The sequence below is a fragment of the Tachyglossus aculeatus genome, chromosome X1, assembly GCF_015852505.1.
Source record: "Tachyglossus aculeatus isolate mTacAcu1 chromosome X1, mTacAcu1.pri, whole genome shotgun sequence".
Classification (NCBI taxonomy): domain Eukaryota; kingdom Metazoa; phylum Chordata; class Mammalia; order Monotremata; family Tachyglossidae; genus Tachyglossus; species Tachyglossus aculeatus.
Genome location: NC_052101.1, coordinates 88605508 through 88625122, shown reverse-complemented (window position 1 = coordinate 88625122; position 19615 = coordinate 88605508). Strand labels below are relative to the sequence as shown.

General features: G+C 42.9%; 1 protein-coding gene and 1 long non-coding RNA gene across 5 annotated transcripts in view; one reads left to right on the top strand and one right to left on the bottom strand.

The window, feature by feature from the left end:
• Positions 1 to 19615, top strand: part of RBM6 (RNA binding motif protein 6) — a 112918-nt gene that overhangs the window by 48892 nt on the left and 44411 nt on the right. For all 4 annotated transcript variants that reach the window (XM_038771620.1, XM_038771619.1, XM_038771618.1 and 1 more), the window contains exon 6: positions 5100 to 5173. In XM_038771620.1, coding sequence (XP_038627548.1) covers positions 5100 to 5173 — 74 coding nt within the window. The remainder of the gene's footprint in view (positions 1 to 5099; positions 5174 to 19615) is intronic.
• LOC119949787 lies at positions 4356 to 6961 on the bottom strand. The gene is made up of 3 exons (XR_005457313.1): positions 6887 to 6961; positions 5601 to 5759; positions 4356 to 4520 (listed from the first exon to the last, which is right to left on the bottom strand). It is a non-coding gene; the product is annotated as an uncharacterized LOC119949787 (long non-coding RNA).

The following is a 19615-nucleotide window of genomic DNA, read 5'->3' as shown; positions in this document are numbered from 1 at the left end:
CCTCAGCCCCACGCCGATTATGTCCATATCTGTAATTCATTTTAATGTCCGTCTCCCCCTCTAGGCTGTAAGCTCCTTGTGTGCAGGGACCGTGTCTACCAACTGTGCTGTATTATACTCTCCCAAGCACTTAGTATGGTATCTACAAGTGCTCAGTAAATGCCATTGATTGATGCCACCGCCACCCCACTTGCCAGGAGCTTCCCCTAGCTCTCTCAATTACACTTCTGTTTGGAGGAGTCCCAAAGATCCGTTCCGCCATTCAGAGGTCTGTCAGGTCTGAGGCTCTGGATTTAGCAGGATTCTAAGAGACCACGCCATTGTCTTGCATTGCTACTCTAGTCTGCCTCCGCCACTCACTGCTCAGGTAGGAAGGCACAGTTGGAATGTGCAATTTGCCACGGCTCAAGCGTGTTGGGATGGTGGTCCGGGTGTATAGAGTGGCGGAGAGACGTTGTGGACCTAGAAATGCTGGGCCGTGGCCAAGGTGCACTCAAGGATTCTGCCGACTCCCTACCCAATTTCCTCAGGTTTCCTTGCTGAATGGCTTGGCAGTCGTTTCTGGATGCAAACAACTGATTTGGGAGCCTTGAAAGTCTTAAGGACAAAATTTACATGGTACTTTCCATATCCATAATGCGGGGTTCCGATTTTTAAAGGATTAGTTTTGATACTGATCAAATAGTCTGGCCAGGTTTTCTGAAGCTAGTCCGTAAGTCCTTGTAATCATTTCCCATCATAAATGAGATTCTTCATAAAAGAAACAGTCTGCTACTGTATCTTCTTTTGGAGCCCTAGGCTTCCCTGAAGTCTGCAAATATTGTAATAGGAAATTCATCTCTGGTCTGTAAGCTCATTATGGGCAGGGAACATTCTGCTAATTCTGTTGTGTTGTGCTCTCCCAAGCGCTTAGTGCAGTAAGCTCTTCAGTGGTAGATTATATGCTCTTTGTGGGCAGGGAACTCATTTCTGTTGTATTGTCCCAAGCATTTTAAGTACAGAGCTTCGCACTCAGTAGGCACTCAGTAAAAACTACTGATCGATTGGGGCTTTACCAAATCAGTGTATGTGGAGTCCCTTTGTGTTTTTCTCATAAATTTGTCTGTAAAGTATTTCTGAAGGGTAAAAACTGTGTTAGTCCTGGATATGATAGGACGCTTAAAAATATCCAAGAGGTGATTGGTGTTGTCCTTTGTCAAGTGTGTGTGTATGCGTTTATGTGTCTGTGTGTGTGTGTTGGCTCTACATAGAGGTCATTGGGACTACTTTATTTAGTGCCCCTTATAATACTTAACTAGCCCCTGGACCCACATATCCCTCTTGAGTTTCTTCTAAGGAGAGACCAAATGGTATGTGGAGGGACTAGAACTTTAGTCTGGCTTTAAAAATGTTATCTCACAGGAAGCAGCGTGACCTAGTGGAAAGACCATGGGCTTGGGAGTCAGAGGATCTGTGTTCTAGTCCTCGCTCCACCTTGGGCAAGTCACTTCCCTGTGTCTCAGTTATCTGTGAAATGGGAATTAAATTCTACTACCTCCTATCTGGACTGTGAGCCCCATGTGGGATAGGGAGTGTGTCCAACTTGATTATCTTGTATCTACACCCCAGTGCTTTTTACAGTATTTGGCACATAGGGCATGACAAGTACCATTTAAAAAAAAACTTCTTTTCATAAATTTCTTCTTTTATTGTACTCCCGCTTCCTAATGAGGCCATTTATTGGCTAACGGAAGTTCAAGAAGCCATCCTTGTTTCTATGAGAGTCCTCTTCAGTAAGAGCCTGGAAGCAGATAACTTGAAAATATAGCCTTGTAAACTAGTACCAAAAGTTAAGCAGCTTGCTAAGACATTTTTTTTCCAGACCTTCCTCCCAAAAGGCATTTGGGTGGTAAAATCAGTGAAATCCCCTTTCCTTGATCTTGTTAATTGCTTTAAATGAATGGCTCCTTGGAATTTTCTTTAATCCTCCACTTCCCATCTTGCTGGGTGGGCAGGGTGTAGTGCCACACAATTAGCAATTGCGTTTCTACCTGTGAGGTTGAGAGAATTGCTCAGCTTTGCCCGTGCCAGGAGAAAGGAGCAGGACAGAAAGTCTTGGGAATTGGTGACTGTTCTAAAATCAAAATCTGGACGTAAATTTAAGAATTCATATGCTTAATTATTATTCATGGATTTTGTGCAGCCATTTCAGTTTTAGGGGCTGTTTTTAAATTTACCACTGAAGTATTTCCCAGATCGCCTCCTCATGTCTCCCACCCACCACGTGGGAAGTCCAGCCACCCAGTCTTCTGCTCCCCCCACCTACACACACCCACACACACCAGTTTGGAAGCAAAGACTCAGAGACATCAGTTCTGCTCCCTTCTAGTATTGTTCATCTATTTTGCCTTGAATCGTTTATTCTTTCTTTATTAAATGTTTCCATTGTCTGTCATTTATCTCTTCTCTGTTTCTGTCCACCTAGATTGTGAGTCCCATGTGGGCCAGAGACCACGTCTGACCTGTTTACCTTGTCTTCTCTCAGTGCTTAGCACAGTGCCTGGCACATAGTAAGCATTCAGTGTTTAAGTAGTGATCCTCACTACTGTCCTCACTTTTGGGACAAGATTCAAGGTCGGTATGTCCTATGTTACCCTTTCCTGTAAAATCAGACTTTTCCACTTTCCAGGCCTCCTGGGGCCTTCCCTGCCATGATTCTTTATGCTTCCATATGCAAGGTGCCTGGATGCTCAGTGATCAGCATTTCAGAACTAAATAAACTGGAAATTGGGTCTGGCTTTGGTTCATTTTGTGTGTTCCATCACAGACCATCCTGCAGGGTTGAAACAGAATTGGCTCTCCCCTGGGTTTCTTCTCTTCTTTTTGAAGTTCTCACATAGTTGACAAAAGGGTCTGAGAGAGGAGCTGATCTTAAAGGGTTCAGCTTTTTTGGATTTCCAAAAAGTATCCGGGAGGTTTATAGGGAACAGCTCATTATTTTTTTTACTCTATATTGCCTTTTGGAAAATTCCAGAGACTTTGTGACCTTTCCAAGTGTCAAATGCTGCAGTTCTTCTATTAGATACTCACTACACTCAATCTAGTTTATTTGGAAGAACAAAACTATTTTCATCCTATTCCCCATTTTTTGAAAATCCTGCTCAAATTCAAAGTTGTCAAGTATATTGCAAGCAATGTGCTGAGTCATTCATTGAGTTGGTTTCTTTTTCTACAAAGAAGAGGAGTCTGAAAGAACTGGGGTCAGATGTTCTGCTTCAGTCTGTCCCTTCAAAAGTCTTTGGCACCGGGATGATATGGAAACTCCACTTTCTGGTTTGGGAATGATGCTGTTTGTTTCTCAGGCACTTCATTCCTCTTCCTGGTCACTTCACCCAAGAAGGTATCTTGTCTTTCGCCCACCTAAGTGCCCACTGGACAGTTCGTAAGAACACTGCAGTATCCCCAATTTAAGAGGTTTCTCTGAATATAGCAAACGTTAAAACACAGTCTCTTTCTCAAGGAATTTGTTGTTCAAGTAGGAAGACAAAATAAATGTTACGTATGGTTGCACACACTCCAAGACAAATGGGTGCACACAGAAACAACAACAGCAACCGCAACAAAAAGAGCCTGTGCGTTCATTCCACCCGGCCAAGTGCACTGATTTCAGAAAAGGGGGGGAGATGGTGGGATCATTGCTTGTCTCCCCCTTCTCTTGCCACTTTATTCCGGCCATGCTGCATGACTCTGACTTCATCTGTTTTTTGGCTATGTGGTCCATTTACCTCAGTGGCTTCAGAGTCATGTAATTTTACATGCCTTGAACTCAAACTACCCTTGAGTTTTATAACACTTCCACCTCCCAGAATTTTTGCCTCCTCCGTCATCTGAATAGGTCACATCTTTTTTCTTTGTGTTCTATTTACACAGTAATGCTCTCAGATAAAGGTTGATTTTGAAAGCCTTTATTCTGTGAAGCAGTTGAGGTGGAAGGCATGAAAATCACTGAAGTAGTATTAGCTTGTTCTGCAAAGCCTGTCTTGGAATCCTTTTCCATCAGTAGGAATTGGGGTTGTAACTCAGCCTCTTGTAATATTAATTCAAACTCTCTTGTGGAACACAGGAAAACAAAAAATAGAGAAGCAGCGTGGCTCAGTGGAAAGAGCATGGGCTTTGGAGTCAGGGGTCATGGGTTCGAATACCGGCTCTGCCAATTGTCAGCTGTGTGACTTTGGGCAAGTCACTTAACTTCTCTGTGCCTCATTTCCCTCATCTGTAAAATGGGGATGAAGACTGTGAGCCCCCTGTGGGACAACCTGATCTCCTTGTAACCTCCCCAGCGCTTAGAACAGTGCTTTGCACATAGTAAGCGCTTAATAAATGCCATTAAAAAGGCGGGGGGGTTCCTCTCCTCATTAAGAGTTTGCTAAAATGAGAGGGAAGGGGAATGACCTAAAGATGTTCTGTTTCTTTTGGTGATTTTCACTTCTGGAAATGAGCAATCCTCATCTCTTCCCCCTCTCTGTTCAGATGCAGAAAGTCTGTTGAAAAAATGACATTGGAGTTAGTTTCAAATATGAAGCCAAAGGCCTGAAACGGACTACCATTAGGTCATCCGTAAATCTCCCATCAACTTCTAGACAAAAAATAGCCTCCTTGAATTCCATTCTGTGCAAGGATGGTCCCCAGGAATCACCTCTGCTCTGCCTTAGTAGGCAGGGGAATGCCTCTTACTTTTGGCAGTCAAGTTCTGCTGCTGATGGTTTTTTCTGGAATTCTGCCTGCTTCTAACTGTATCCCATATGAACTACTGCTGGTGGGATTGTTCATTCTTAGACTCCCTCCCCAGGCCATTTGGTCAAGAGAGGAGGACATAGGAACTCCATACTGAACGTGCAAGAAAGCCATTCTGAAATGAAACTGTGGAGTTCAAATTTCCAAGATCAAAGCTTTTGCTTTCTGTTGTGGGTTGGAGGTGTGATCTCTGGTAAATGGGATGGGCAGGCGGGTACCAGGGAGGGTTTGTGATTGAGGGGGTGGAAACTGGGGGATTTAAATGTGGCTTTTGTGTTTGCAAGGCACTAACACGACTCCCGTCTGTATTTAAATGCTGTCCCCAGGTTACGACTATGGCTATGTCTGCGTGGAGTTTTCACTCTTGGAAGAAGCCATCGGATGCATGGAAGCCAACCAGGTTGCTTTACCCTTCGGTTGAATGCTGCTAGAAGGATTTTTTTTTAACGGGGCGGGTGGGGAAATCCAAACTACTTGGTTTTGGAAAGGTGCGGAAGAAGATCTGTCCATGGAGCATACAACATTTCAGCCAAATTGCTAGTGTAAGCAGAAAATTGCAGAGAGGTGTAGGAAGACCTCTTTAAGTGCTAATGGACACAGAGTTGTCTGGTCTTCAAATTAGGGCCCAATAGCAGATTGACTAGCTGGAAAAAATGATTGGCATAGTGTGGCGTCCTTTGGGGTTTACACCCCGTTAGTGGGAAACAGCTCTTGACTATTCAGTGATTTTGAAGATCTGACCCAGGCATAAAGGTTTCAGGTATGCTCTCCCATACCTGGATCGATCAAAAAACGCCACTTACCTGCAGCTCTGATTTCATGCATACCTTGCATGTGTGAACCACTTTTCCAAATGCGTCATCAAGGAATAATGGGGAAGAGAGTTTTCATGTACAGTAGATGCTTCTTGTATTTGTCGTCGTTCCCTGGCAAATTGGGAGTTGCATTCAAAAGGGCTTGGTTGCATACAGTCAGACCTGGTGAATCTGAATCAGGAAGAATATACCTGGGTACTTTGTGTTATTTTAAGAACCTGGCTTGCCACTTAGAGTTTCCAAGTGGCAAGAAAACTCATTTTCTGGCCCTTCCACTTAAATATGAGTTTTGAACTTTCTAGAAAGGAAGCATTGAACAGATAGAGCATTACATCAGGACTCGAGAAATGGGACTTTCGTTCCCGACTTGGCTCTCCCTTTTAAGTAACTGTAGGAAAATCCACTCACTTCTCTGAGTCTCAGTTCTCTGGTTTTAGAAATGGGAAAAGTAACTATAACTCACTTACCAAGCTAGATTTTTAAAAAAAGTTTTCATCAGTCCAAAAATATTCCAAAGCTCTGCCCAGACTGTGGTGCCAAAGCAATAATGCACCTGATGATAGTGAGAAATGGTAGCATGTAGGATAGTACCAGAGAATTGGGTTGCTTTAAAAAAGTTTATTCACTGCTTACTTGCACATTCTGGTGCTTTTGAAGTCCAGGTTCATTTCTTCGTGAGCCTCAGTATGTGCATATTTATATCATCATCATCATCCTGACTAGCACTGTTGTATGGCAGGATGAAGCCTTCTCTCCCTCTGTACAGTTTGTGTATACATACACTCATTTCTTCTATAATGCATGTTTTCATTGCACATTTTGGATAGATTGCAGTTGGGGAATTAGGGAACAGCCTCCAACAACACATGTCTGTCTGGATTGAAAGTGGTGCAGCGTTGGAAGAAACAATTGTGCATTAGTCAAGGTGCACGGACTGGATCGTGAGCTTTCCTTAATGGGGTCTGTGAGGAACATGACCCCTTGACGGAAAACTCAGGGTACTTAGCAAGTGAGGATTAGCTAATATCTCAAAAGCCTTTTGAGCTCCTCATTAGAAAGTGTTCCTAGAGCACTACAAAGTAAGTTACCAGTACAGGAAATAGCCTGTTAATGGAAGAGGTGGAAAACACAAAGTAGGGGTTCAGGGAACCTTTCATAGTTCACATCAAAGGGAGTCCAGGAGAGCAAACACCAACATTTGGAAACAGTAATTTGGACAAAGAGACAGTCATCTCCAAACAGTTGTTCAGAGCTCCTCAGTCTTGACATCTCCATCCACATTTTGAAGCATTATTTACCTCCTTGTCCCTTGCTGTCCATCCAACCTGTCCACAGCCTCTTTTCCAAGATGGAGCCCAGAGGCCAAGAGTTCCAGCACCTTAAAAAAAAAAAAAAAAAAAGAAGGCAGCATGTTTGGATACAGCATGTTTGGATAGAGCACTCTACTAAATTTGGCTGGAGGTTACAGAAAATAGAATCTCAGGGCACTAGTGTATCTCTTCCTGTTTAGAAGGAGAATATGGCCTATCTAGCTAAATATCACTCGTGGACAAATTCTGCATTAAATCAGTTGTGGATGTGGTTCTACCCATAAGTACTACTTTTATCTTGGGTATTATTTTAGGAGGGGCGGGAGTAGAACATGAGGTCAGAAACTATAGGCAGAAAGAAAATTTACCCATTTTCATTAAAGTTTTAATAATAATGGTATTTGTTAAGTGCCTACTATGTGCCAAGCACTGTTCTAAGCCCTGAGGTAGATACAAGGTAATCAGGTTGGGTACAGTCCCTGTCTCACATGGGCCTCATAGTCTTAATCCCCATTTTACAGATGAGGGAACTGAGGCACAAAGAAATTAAGAGACTTGCCCAAGGTGACATAGCAGACAAGTGGCAGAGATGGGATTAGAACCCACGACCTCTGACTCCCGAGCCCGTGCTCTTGCCACCAGGCCAAGACGTTTCCCATTGTTCCCATTTTCATTGTAGCTACTCCAAGCTACTTGTTTTGGCCCAAGGGTAGGAGATCCAGTCTCTATGCAGCTGGTGTAAAGTTAATCGGAATCTCGGAGATTGGGAGGAGTGTGTTTTTCAGAGAGCTATGAAAATGAGGGGCACCAACATGAAAGATCTGGTAATGGTCCAGTGGTGAGACTGTGTGACTGGGGCACTTTTAGAGGAGAGCAGGTCATCTTTCACAACAGTGAAAGCCAAGAAGAATGCAAGGTGGGAAAGGTTAGGTTAGTCACACGGAATCTGTTTTACAGGCAAATGATGTTTACACTATTGATGGCTCAAATGCTCTTCGCCTGTCTCCTAGACATTCTGAAGTACAGCCACTCAGGCGGGCAGAGGTAAAATTAGTGATCTTCAAGGGCTGAACTGGGTCTGAGTCTTTGCCCCTCCCAGCCTGTCCGCCAGGCAGCCCAGAGACAAACCTTAGTAGGGCCCTTGTAAAGTCAGAACTGTAAAACCAATGAACCCTAAACCCTTACCCTCTAGTTGTATCCAAAATGAAAAGAGCCAGGCTTTTAGGTACCAAACCACCACACCCAATAGTTGTAACGTCCCAATCAGGGGGAGCTCCAGCACATCACAATAGGTAGTTCCATAATCCGATTTGACAATTAGGAAGTTTTTCCTGATATTTTACTTAAATTTTCTGTAATTGTACAAGAGCCAAAGGTCATATTTCCTCCTCTTAAGGATAAGGAATTCCTCTCCTCTCCCCCTCCTTCAGAAATGCTATTTGAAGACTATTTGCAGTATATGCCTTCCTTCACGGATTACATAGGCTATGCAAGTGCGGCTCTTTTGATATTGGAACTTAAATTTGTCCCCTTTCCCCTGTTGCTTTTATATCTTTTCAGTAGTAAGATGTCCAAAATCCTAAACAGATGGCAAAATTCAGGAGCATGATAGTCCCCCTGAGACTGTATCTACCACAGTTCAGCTTTTCCCTTAGAAGAACTTTGAGCACAATTGGGCCAACTTAAAAAACGAACAACTCTTTGGGATCATTCCCAGGAATGTTTTTGATAAGCAAGTCATTTTTCTCCTGGGAGAAGAATCTGGATTAGCACACACAGCAATATGGGCTCAGAAACTCTACCCTGACCCTTGAGATTGAGGTTAGAGGTAAGAGAATTTCCAGGGGGATAATGGACATCTTTGTAGATAAAGGAGGATGCTCTTAAGAAAGTCACATGATACCCCATCTCCCATGCATTGGGGTAAATAATACTAATAATAGTTGCATTAAGTGTTTTCTATGCGTCAGGCACTGTGTTAAACACCAGTAGATACAAGATAATCTGATTAGACAGTCCCTCTCCCAAGTGGGACTCACAGTCTAAGAGGAGGGAGAACAGGTATTCAATTCTATTTTACAGATGGGGAAACTGGGGCACAGAGAAGTTAAGTGACTTGCCCATGATTACACATATCAGGAAAGTGACGGAGCCAGGACCATAACTTGGATCTCCTGACTCTCAGTCCTGTGCTCTTTCTACTAAGGTGCACCTGCTTCCCCATTCCTTTCCAAATGAACCTTTTTTTCTCTTTTTATTTATGAACCAGTATTATTGAAGATTCCCAGATTCAGAGTCACCAGGATTTACTGTATGTGCCTAAACATAGAGCCCTGTGTGTTGGTATGAGTTTTCGAGGAAGTTTATTGGGTTAAGGAGAATTTTCATCTTGTCCTCTGCTGCCCTAATTTGTTCAGTGAAGATGCTGTTCTTAACTCATTTGCTAGGTTTTGTTCCTTTAAGGGAAGGAAGCGAGCATTCTGTTCGACAACATGTATGTTAGGATTCATGGCGTTGCCAAGATATGGGATTGTTGAAGCAATACCTGCGTGGGTTGCTTTAGCAACTTCCCAAAAGTCATGCTTAAAATTCAGGTGATGGAGCTGGATGCAGGTGCCCCCTTTACCAGTGTTGGGGTAAAGGCTATTGAGATCCAGAGCGCCAAAGTGGAAAATCTAATCTAGGCACCCGGGCTCCTCTGTTCATGATTCTGTGCGGCTTGCTGTTGGATCTGCAGGCTTGGTCTCCATTGAGAGGATGGAAGACAGCCTGCTGCCATTTTGAACTACAGGAGCTGAGTTTGAGCACTTCCTTGTTTTAATGTCTGTGGTATCACTTGTCTGTTGTCTGTTGAGGAAGAAAATAGTCTTCGCTTCTTGCCAAGTGTGTGTGGTTGGTCTTGGACTTTGCTGATGGAGATGGATGGATTTATATAGCAAAATGTTAGAAATTTGATCTGTTTGAGTTCCGTGGCCTTCTGCTCAGTATTGAGGCATCTTAAAGTGCATCATTTTGCTGTGACGGTAGGCGATAACAGATGCTCTGAGTTTGGTATACTAGCTACTGCCTTTCTTTGGCTTACAAACTCAGTGCTGCCCCAAACTCTGAGTTGGGTTCAGTGTTCTTTTTGTGACTCAGGGCACATTGGAAGTAATCCTTCTCATGGATGGCTGGGAGAGGAATTCAGTTCTCTAAAGTAGTTTCTCAGCAATAAACGATTGAATCATCAGTGGAGTTCTGTAGTCAAAGACAACTTAACTTCATCATGGATGGACCATCCCAGCTGGGGAAGAGAACACCACTCATCTAGCTGAAGCCCAGTGTTGTCGCTTCTTCTCCAAACATTGATATTTCAGGTTGGGGGAAGGAGGCTGGAGATCATGACCAATTACAAAGCAAAGTTGTTAGGGTGATTTTTTCCTTCCCAGCACAGGTTAGGAGAGTAGTACACTATGGACAATCCTAATACGTGCAAGCATCTTTGCGAAAATGTGAAAACCTTGAAACTGATAGTCCCAGAATCCTGAACTTTCTCTGCTGCAGTTTGATTAAATGTCAGAGCAGTGGGCCAGCTTCTGTTAGCAGGAAGTCAGGTCTTCATGATCAGAAGATATGCCCAGGCCTGTGCAGGGGAAACTTGAAAGAAGCAAAGGTTCATGACATATTGCTAGTCACTTCGGAGATATCATCATATGCTGGAGGCTAGAGCCAGAACTACACTTAACTTGGCTGACTGGCTCTTCACTTCCCCTGTTCTCCAAGAGATTGAAAAGCCTTAGGCAAACTTGCTTTTCTGTGTATACCGCCCTTGCACAGAATTTCCCCTCTTAAGGAAAATTCACTGCCATGGCTAGGTGAATATAGAGTAGTTGTCTAACTGTGAAATGTGGAAACAAACTAGGGCTGTTTCAGGTCACTGCAGGCACATCTCTGGTGCTTTAGTATGGGGAGAGCAAATTCTGTACCTTGCTTTGAAGTCCTTTTTGTCCTTTGAGTAGTGGCCTTTTTTTTTTTTTTTGCACTGACTTTCCACAGGGGCTGCGTAGCTAATCCTCTCTCTTCGTTTGGTATGTATTCTTTATGGCAAAGATGAACGTAAGAAAGAGACAGGATTAGGTCAGGATGGTGAAAACTCCAGGCTTCTGGGCCTTTGGGAAATAAGGCAGTCAGACCAGTGAAGGAATGGGTGAAGTAAAATGGCGGTCATTTTAGACAAAGCACCTTAGCTCATAAGAATCAAGGAACAGCTATAATATTTAGTCCCCTGACCCGTAGCGAAGACTGCAGTCCCCTTGGACATAAGCAAACATCTAGAGTTTCAGCATCTTGGAGCTGGAGCTATTTTTTAGGCGGTCGGCCCCTGAGCCCTTTGAAGAGGAAGGCGGCTCTGGGAATTGCTGACCAACTGGGAGCGGGTACCATTGGAAGAGCGTCTGGTGCAGTTCTTAACATTTAATCTTCCTAACAGGTGCTAAGAAGAGTTTCCATGCTATGTTGGCAATACTTTTTATTTTACAGGTAGTTCGTTAGATGTTTGAAGTTAAGATGAACGACATTTGCCAGCTTTCTATATTTACACTCCATTTCAGCTTTACAACACACTGACTTGGACCAGCCCCCTTTTGATCACTAATTTCAGGGACACGGAGGGTTGAGGGTTGGTGGGGGTGGGGTGGGCGAAGGAACCTCAGGGCATTGCGGTACAGTTGTGATGTGTGTTGCGATGGGGTTTTGGGGGCCGCGGGTGGGTGGCAAAATTTTCAAGAGGGTGGGGGGAAAGTGGAGTCTAACCAGGTGGAATCACCAGGGAGGATCAGCTTGTCCATTTTACTTCTAATGAAGTAAAAATCACCTACCTCTTTGTGAACTTCTCCGACTCTAAATGCATTAATGTAGCGATGTTACTCATCTACGATTAGTTAGGTCCACAATTCTGGGCTGTTTTGGTCAAAATAGGATACCTAACCTTGGTTCTGGAACCAGTTCCCCATATATAGTATTGTTCCTGTGAAAAAACTGGTTCCAGTCAATTTAAATCATGTTGCAAGTGCGAGGACTTTCCGTTAGCACTGTGGAAAATGGAAAGCCTCGTGTGTAAAACTTGGATTACCCAGGGGATACTCACAGGTTCATTTCAGGTTTTAATCTTCAAACTTCCAAATCTAAACTTTTCTAGAGACCTTAGTATCATACAGGTGTATTACCTCTTCATAGGACAAGGAGCAGAGAATGCACTGGGTGAAGCATAAGCATTTGCTGTCAATACATTTGGTATAGGTTTCCAGTAAGTTTGTGATTTAAACGGCCCTTGGAGTTGTGTTTAGAAATCATTAAATCTGCCGAAGTGTCACTTAAAACAATGCATGATGCATAGTGAGTCCTTAACAAATACCATTATATTCAGGAATGGTGCATACTTTTACCCAAGAATAGATTTTCCAAGTGATCTGAAGAAATTCAGCTCTGGTTACCCTGAAACGTACGTTTCCATAGGTGTATGTATATTTGTCATGCAGATGGTGTTGTAGCCAACATGCCCATTTAGCTCTTAGCTCTCATTTCTTGTTGAGTAAGTCAGTCATTGTGGAATTGTAATGAGCTGATCTGTGTTTTCGGGAGTTCTACAGTGGCCTAAGGGGCTTTTAAGCAGCTGGGTTCTTTGGATTGGGTACTTGAAGCAGAGAGGAGCAAACATTATTTTTGTTTGTCCAGAGACAGCATAAAGCTCTTGTCAGCTCTGGGGAGTGGAAGCCAGGGTGGTCCTTAAGATAACTTTGTCCCTTCTCCAAGTACACCTGTACCTTTGCACATTCCAGACCTATTTTAGTACTGAGCAGCATCCGTGGCAGAAGGAAGAATCAAAGGGTTTGGATTTAGGCAAAGCATACTGGGTCGGAGGAATCGAGGTATAGGTATAAGGTACAAGTCCCCTGACCCACAGCCAAGCCTGCAGACTACTTGCCATAAGCAGCATGGCCTAGTGGAAAGAGCAGGGAACCTGGGTTCTAATCCCAGCTTCGCCACTTTCCTGCCGTGGGACCATGGGCATGTCACTTCTCTGCCTCAGTTGCTTCATCTGCAAAATGGGATTCAATACCTGTGCTCCCTTCTTCTTAGAACATGGGCTTCTTGCAGGACCTGATTATCTTGTATCTATCCCGGTGCTTAGAACATCGTTTAACAAATACCACGATTGTTTTAAGGAACACTCTAGAATTTCTGCAGTTTGGAGCTGGAGCTTGTTCGGGAGGACTCTGAGCCTCTTGAAGAGTAAGGGGCTCTGGGAATTGCTGACTGATTGGGAGCAGGTACCACTAGAAGAATATCTGGTGCTGTTCTTATTTTAATGTCTGTCTTCCTCTCTAGACTGAAAGCTCCTGGTGGGCAGGCAATGTGTCTACCAACTCTGTTGTGTTGTACTCTCCCTAGCGCTTAGTTCAGTGCTCTGCATACAGTAAGCGCTCAGTAAATACTACTGATTGATGGATGGATTGATTGATTTATCTCCTTAGCAGGTGCTAAGAAGAACTTGCTTGCCATGTTGCGTATTGTGGGTTTTGGTGGCCCCTGTGATGGCTACTGGCAGGAGTCTCCCCCTTCTAGACTGTGAGCCCACTGTTGGGTAGGGACCGTCTCTGTATGTTCCCAACTTGTACTTCCCAAGCGCTTAGTACAGTGCTGTGCACACAGTAAGCACTCAATAAATACGATTGATTGATTGACTAATGGCCTGGTTAATTAGTCCAGTGGCTAGAACCTCTCCCGCTGTCATTCAGACAGCATTCCTATTTTGACTTTCCCTAACTCTCTTAAAGGACCAGTGTTTTGTAGTGACGTAATCAGCACACTGTATCGGGGGCTGCAGAATGAATCAGTTTAGTCGGTTATCAAAAAAATACCGGGGAGAAGGAAAGTCCTTTTCTACATCCTTTTGCTCACCGGACTCTGAATTGCCTGATTGTGTTAGCCTCTCTTAATTCCTTCTCTTAGGCTTCTGTTTAACCCATGTGCTAGGAACTCTAGATGGGATGCCATGGTAATGGCGAGATGCCTTTGATTCTAGAGCTTTCACTTCCTCTACTCCGGGGTCACATGGTGAGGTTTCCTTATTTTCACTTTGTGGTCAAGCTAATCAATGTGAATGGAATGCATGCTGGCTAAGAATTTCTGCTGCAGAGGCAAGAGCAATCTTTGGGAGAAAGATCTTCAGGACAATTTCTGGGGCTCTTTAAATGGAGGAAATTCTTATCACTTTGCCAATAATGAATGCATTATGACTGCTCCTTGTTCCAGAACTCGACTTGTGCCTCAAACGAAAATTATAATTCCACATCATGTTCCGTGATGTTCTGCCATTATAGGTTCTCCAAAGCACATAGTAAAAACAAGATTTATGGCAGAACTGAGCGTACCTGAGTTCACCCTTGAATATTACACGAAATACAAAGCAGCACTCTTCCTGATTGTTCTCTGTGCCTCAATTTCCTCTTCTGTAAAATGGAATAAGATACCTGCTCTTCCTTTTATTTTGTATTCTCTGTGTGGGACAGGGTCTGTGTCTGATCAGATTATTTTGCTTCTATCTATTCCAGTGCTTGGGAGATAGTAATTAATAAATACCATCATTATTATTGCTATTATTATTATTATCATTACCCCAGTGAGCTAAGCATGTTCTCCTGTTCAAGCCCCAGAATTAGTGCTTGGGACATTTTTTTTTGGTGGAAAATCCATATCTAACTTTTGGCCTTTCAGCATGTTAGGAGGGTTCTGCCTGAATGGATGTGAAATCAACAAGACTTGGGAGTGGCAAGTGATAAAATAGCCCAACAGTAACTATTTATAGAATGCCCATCAGCTGTCTAGTATTGTAAACATGTTTTGTCCTATTATTTGTAGTCACAAAGGCCCAGGTAGCATGCATTCTTTGTTCATTAAAAACAATATAAAAGCAGATTTTGGGAGGTAGTTTATGCTGAGTTAAACTTATCTAAAATGAGTTTTTCTAAGTTCAATAAAATAATCAGTGATGTTGAGCACTTACTGCATGCAGAGCACTGTACTAAGGAGTTGGGAGAATCCAATAGAGTAAGTAGATATGATTCCTGCTCTCAAGGAGCTTACGATATAGCGAGGGAAGAATAATAATTGGGGTATTCATTAAGTGTTCACTATGTTCTGAGCACAGCACAAGATAACAAGATGGGGCACTGTTGACAGCATTGCCAATTCTGCCTTGGCAATGGCATTTGAATGGCAAACTTGGAATTCCCATTAGATTGTAAGCTCCTCGAGAGCAGGAATCATGTCTACTGACTCTACTAGACTTTCCTAACCCTTAGTTCAGAGCTCTGCAGACAGTAAGCCCTCAATACCGTTGATTATTTGATTGAACTCAAACTCATTTTATACAGGATTAATTCAACCTAACCACACCCCATAATCCAGTTCTATTCTAGTATATTCTCCCAAACATATAGTACAGTGCACTGCACACGGTAAGCACCCAATACATACCATTGATTGGTTGACTGGTTTCTTTGAATAACTTTGGTTGTGGTATAGTTGAATGCAAGTGCAGTCAACTTTACTTTTAGCCCTCTTCCCAATGCTTATTAAGGTGACATCATCTTAGTTTGTGCCATTTGATTAAGAAGTAATGTTGATGAGATAACTGACACAAACTGACCTCAAATCTTGAGTTTCCAAATCTGGGTTCTACTCCCATTCCTGTTTGGCAGTTGTTTTGTGGGGCAACATTCATCTCTTTGGGCCTCATTTTGATGCAGGGCTACACACCTAGCCTACGTAGTAGAAGTAAGGATGATTAGTAGTATTTATTGAGTTCCCTCTGGGTGCAGGTGCTTGGGAAGTGCAAAACATCAATCGATCAGTGGTATTTATTGAGCGCATAGCACAGGCTTGGGAGTCAGTGGTCATGGGTTCTAATTCTGGCTCTGCCACTTGTCAGCTGTGTGACTTTGGGCAAGTCACCTAACTTCTCCCTGCTTCAGTTACCTCATTTGTAAAATGGGGATTAAGACTGTGAGCCCAACGTGGGACAGTCTGATAACCTTATATCTATCCCAGCTGTTAGAACAGTGCTCGGCACATAGTAAGCGCTTAACCAATACCATCATCATTATTATTATTATTCTTGTATTAAGCACTTGGGAGAGTACAACACAGAGTTGTTAGATATGTTCTCTTCCCACCAGGAGCTTATATGCTAAAGGGAAAATATGCATGAAAATACAAGTAGAGTATTCAAAATAGATAATTGAATGTACAATGAATACAGTGCTTTGCACACAGTAAGTGCTCAATAAATATGATTGAATAGATGAACATGTATCTACAAGGGTGCTGCAGAAGTCTGTAAATGTAATCATTCAATAAGCACTTATAAATAAGTTCATAATTGCTTACTGAGTGATTACATTATCCTCGACATCTCTCTCATTCAGCCCACATATTCAATATGTCACCAAATCCTGTGGGTTCAACCTTCACATGTTTCCTCCCCACCCAAACTGCTACTATGCCGATCCAAGCACTTGTCCTATCCTGCTTCAACTACTGCATCAGCCTCCTCGCTGACCTCCTTGCCTCCTGGCTCTCCCCTCTCCAGTCCATACTTCACCCTGCTGCACGGTTCCTTTTTCAAAGAAAACATCCAGTTCATGTTGTCCCTGCTCCTCAAGAATCTCCAGTGGTTGCCCATCCTCCTCAGCATCAAAAAGAAACTCCTTACCATTGGGTTTAAAGCACTGTCAGCGTGCCCCCTCCTATTTTACTTTGCTGATTTCCTACTACGACCCAGCCCACACACTTTGCTCCTCCAACTCCAGCCTACTCATGGTACCTCCATCTTGTCTATCTCACCACTGACTCCTTGCCCACATTCTCTCTCTGGCCTGGAACTCCCCCCCTCTTCATATCTGACAGACCACCACTCTCTCCACCTTAAGCGTTATTAAAATCACATCTCCTCCAAGAGCCCTTCCCCAGCTAAGTCCTCATTTCCCCTACTCCCTCTCCTTTTCTCCATCACCTATGCACTTAACTCTGTACCCTTTAAGCACTTGATATTCACCCCACCCTCAGCTCCAAAGCACTTACGTACATATCCATAATTTATTTTAATGTCTGTCTCCTCCTCTAGACTGTAAGTTCCTTATGAGAAGGGAACATGTCTACCAACTGTATGTAGTGTACTCTCCCAGAAGCTCTGCACACAGTCAGCACTCAATAAATACGACTGAATGAGTAAATGAATAAATACCATTGACTGTACTGTACTCTCCCAAGCACTTTGCAGAGTACTCTGCACACAGAAAATGCTCAATAAATACCGTTGGTTGGTTGATTAATGAGATGATGAATATAAAGTGTTTTGAGCTTTTTATCAATAGTGATGTAAATGTAAAAAAAGAAGCTCTAAGCACTACTACTTTGATTACATTCCACATCTAACCAATTGTATTTACCAATTGTATTTTATGATCTACTATAATAGCATCACATGGAACAAGAGAACTGTCAAACCACACAGTAAATAAGAGTAGAAAAGAGTTGTAAAAAGAAGCTATTAGCTTTGAATTATGTGGCTTTCTGTAGTAAATTCTTATCTCAATTTAGATTTTATTTGCCTTGTCCTCTGTATTTGTGTGTGCTTTGAAAAAGGGCAAAGGACAGAATATGTCCTTAACAATCTAGTGCTTCCGAATCTGTTGGGTGTATCGTGGAGGTATTTTTTTTTCATGGCATTTGTTAAGCGCTTACTATGTGCCCGGCACTGTACTAAGTGCTGGGGTAGATACAGGTTACGCAAGTTGGACACAGTCCCTGTCTCACATGGGGCTCACAGTCTTAATCCCAATTTTACAGATGAGGGAACTGAGGCACGGAGAAGTTAAAAGTGACATGCCCAAGATCACAGAGCAGACAAGTGGAGAAGCTGGGGTTAGAACCCAAATCCTTCAGACTCCTCGGTGTGTGCTCTATCCATTTGGCCACACTGAGGCATCACATCCAGAGGCAATATAATAGTAATAATGATAATGATGGCATTGATTAAGCGCTTACTATGTGCAAAGCACTGTTCTAAGCGCTGGGGAGGTTACAAGGTGATCAGGTTGTCCCATGGGGGGCTCACAGTCTTAATCCCCATTTTACAGATGCGGTAACTGAGGCACAGACTTACCCCAAGTCACACAGCTGACAAGTGGCGGAGCCGAGATTTGAACCTATGATCTCTGACTCCAAAGCCCGTGCTATTTCCACTGTGCCACGCTGCTTCTTTTGTGTGTGTGTGTGTATATATATATATATATATGGAAATATAGATGGCAGTGGAATCTTGCCGCACTCTTGCTGTAATCTTGCCATATTGGTACATATACAGTTGTTCTGAGTCAGTCTGATCAATATGGCAGTTTTTTTTCTTATTGTGACACTAAATCTTGGATGTCCAAGAGGGTGGAAGAAATCCTGTGACTTTCCAGCTTCTTCAACTGAAATGATTTTGATATTACATTGGTACATTCACTTATATCGATTTCAACAGCCAAGCAAATGTTCAGTTTGAAGAAAGAGATGAAAGAATCTACTAGTTTGCTTCCAGTGGGTGGGAGGAGGAGTTTCCAGAATAGGATTGATCTAGGTGTTTCATTCAGGTGGGATTGAGTAGTGGTAAGTGATTATAACACTATTTTTAATTTTACCAGTGTCAGTGTTAAGTGCTACATTCTCAGTTGCACTGATGAAGAAAATGATCATCAGACTGGTTAAGCTGCTTCTCCTGGTTGTGGATGAAGTTGATGACTTAGACCTATTGTATTAATTGTTTTAAAAACTCCATGGTACTCAGATCACTTCTCCCCTTCTCCCTGGCTTTTCTGCAATTACATCTCCTCCAGGCCTTCCCTGATTAACCTCTCTTTTCCCCACCCTGTGTCCCCCACTTCCAACTGCTACTTCAGCACTTCCACATCACCTCAGCACTCACACCTGCTCCGTGTATTTATGTGCATATGGTTATATTCTTTGGTGCTTCAGTTGTTGTGGAGCTTGTAGAAGAAGAATATGATACTTTCTAGCTCCTTTTCTTAATTGTACCCTTTCTTAATTGTAAATACAATACAATTAGAGCAGACACAGTCCCTGTCATCATAGTCCCAGGCACAGTCATCATTACGTGAAGAAATGTCTTCACTCCAAACCACTCCCTACGAGGAATATATTTAAGGGTAGTCACACTCTCCCTAACAGCCCTCCATATTGGTTATGTTGTCAGATTGTATAAAATGGTCCTGGGCTTCTCATTTCTGAAGAAATCCTGAGTCAAAGGGTCTGGTTATGGGCACTAGATTTAACAAAGATGTAAATCGATAACTTGTGTGTGGTCCCAATAAAAGGTTATATTGGACATGTCCGAACCAGAAATTCTTATCTTCCCATCTGAACCCTGTCCTCCCCCTGGCTTTTCATTCATTCAATCGTATTTATTGAGCGCTTACTGTGTGCAGAGCATTGTACTAAGCGCTAAGTCCATCACTGTAGACAGCACCCCCATCCTCCCCATCTCACAAATCTGTAACCTTGCCATTGTCCTCAACTCATCGTTTTCATTCAACCCATGTATTTTGTCTGTCACCAAATCCTGTCAATTACATCTTCACAACATCACTTAAAATCAGTTCTTTCCTCTCCATC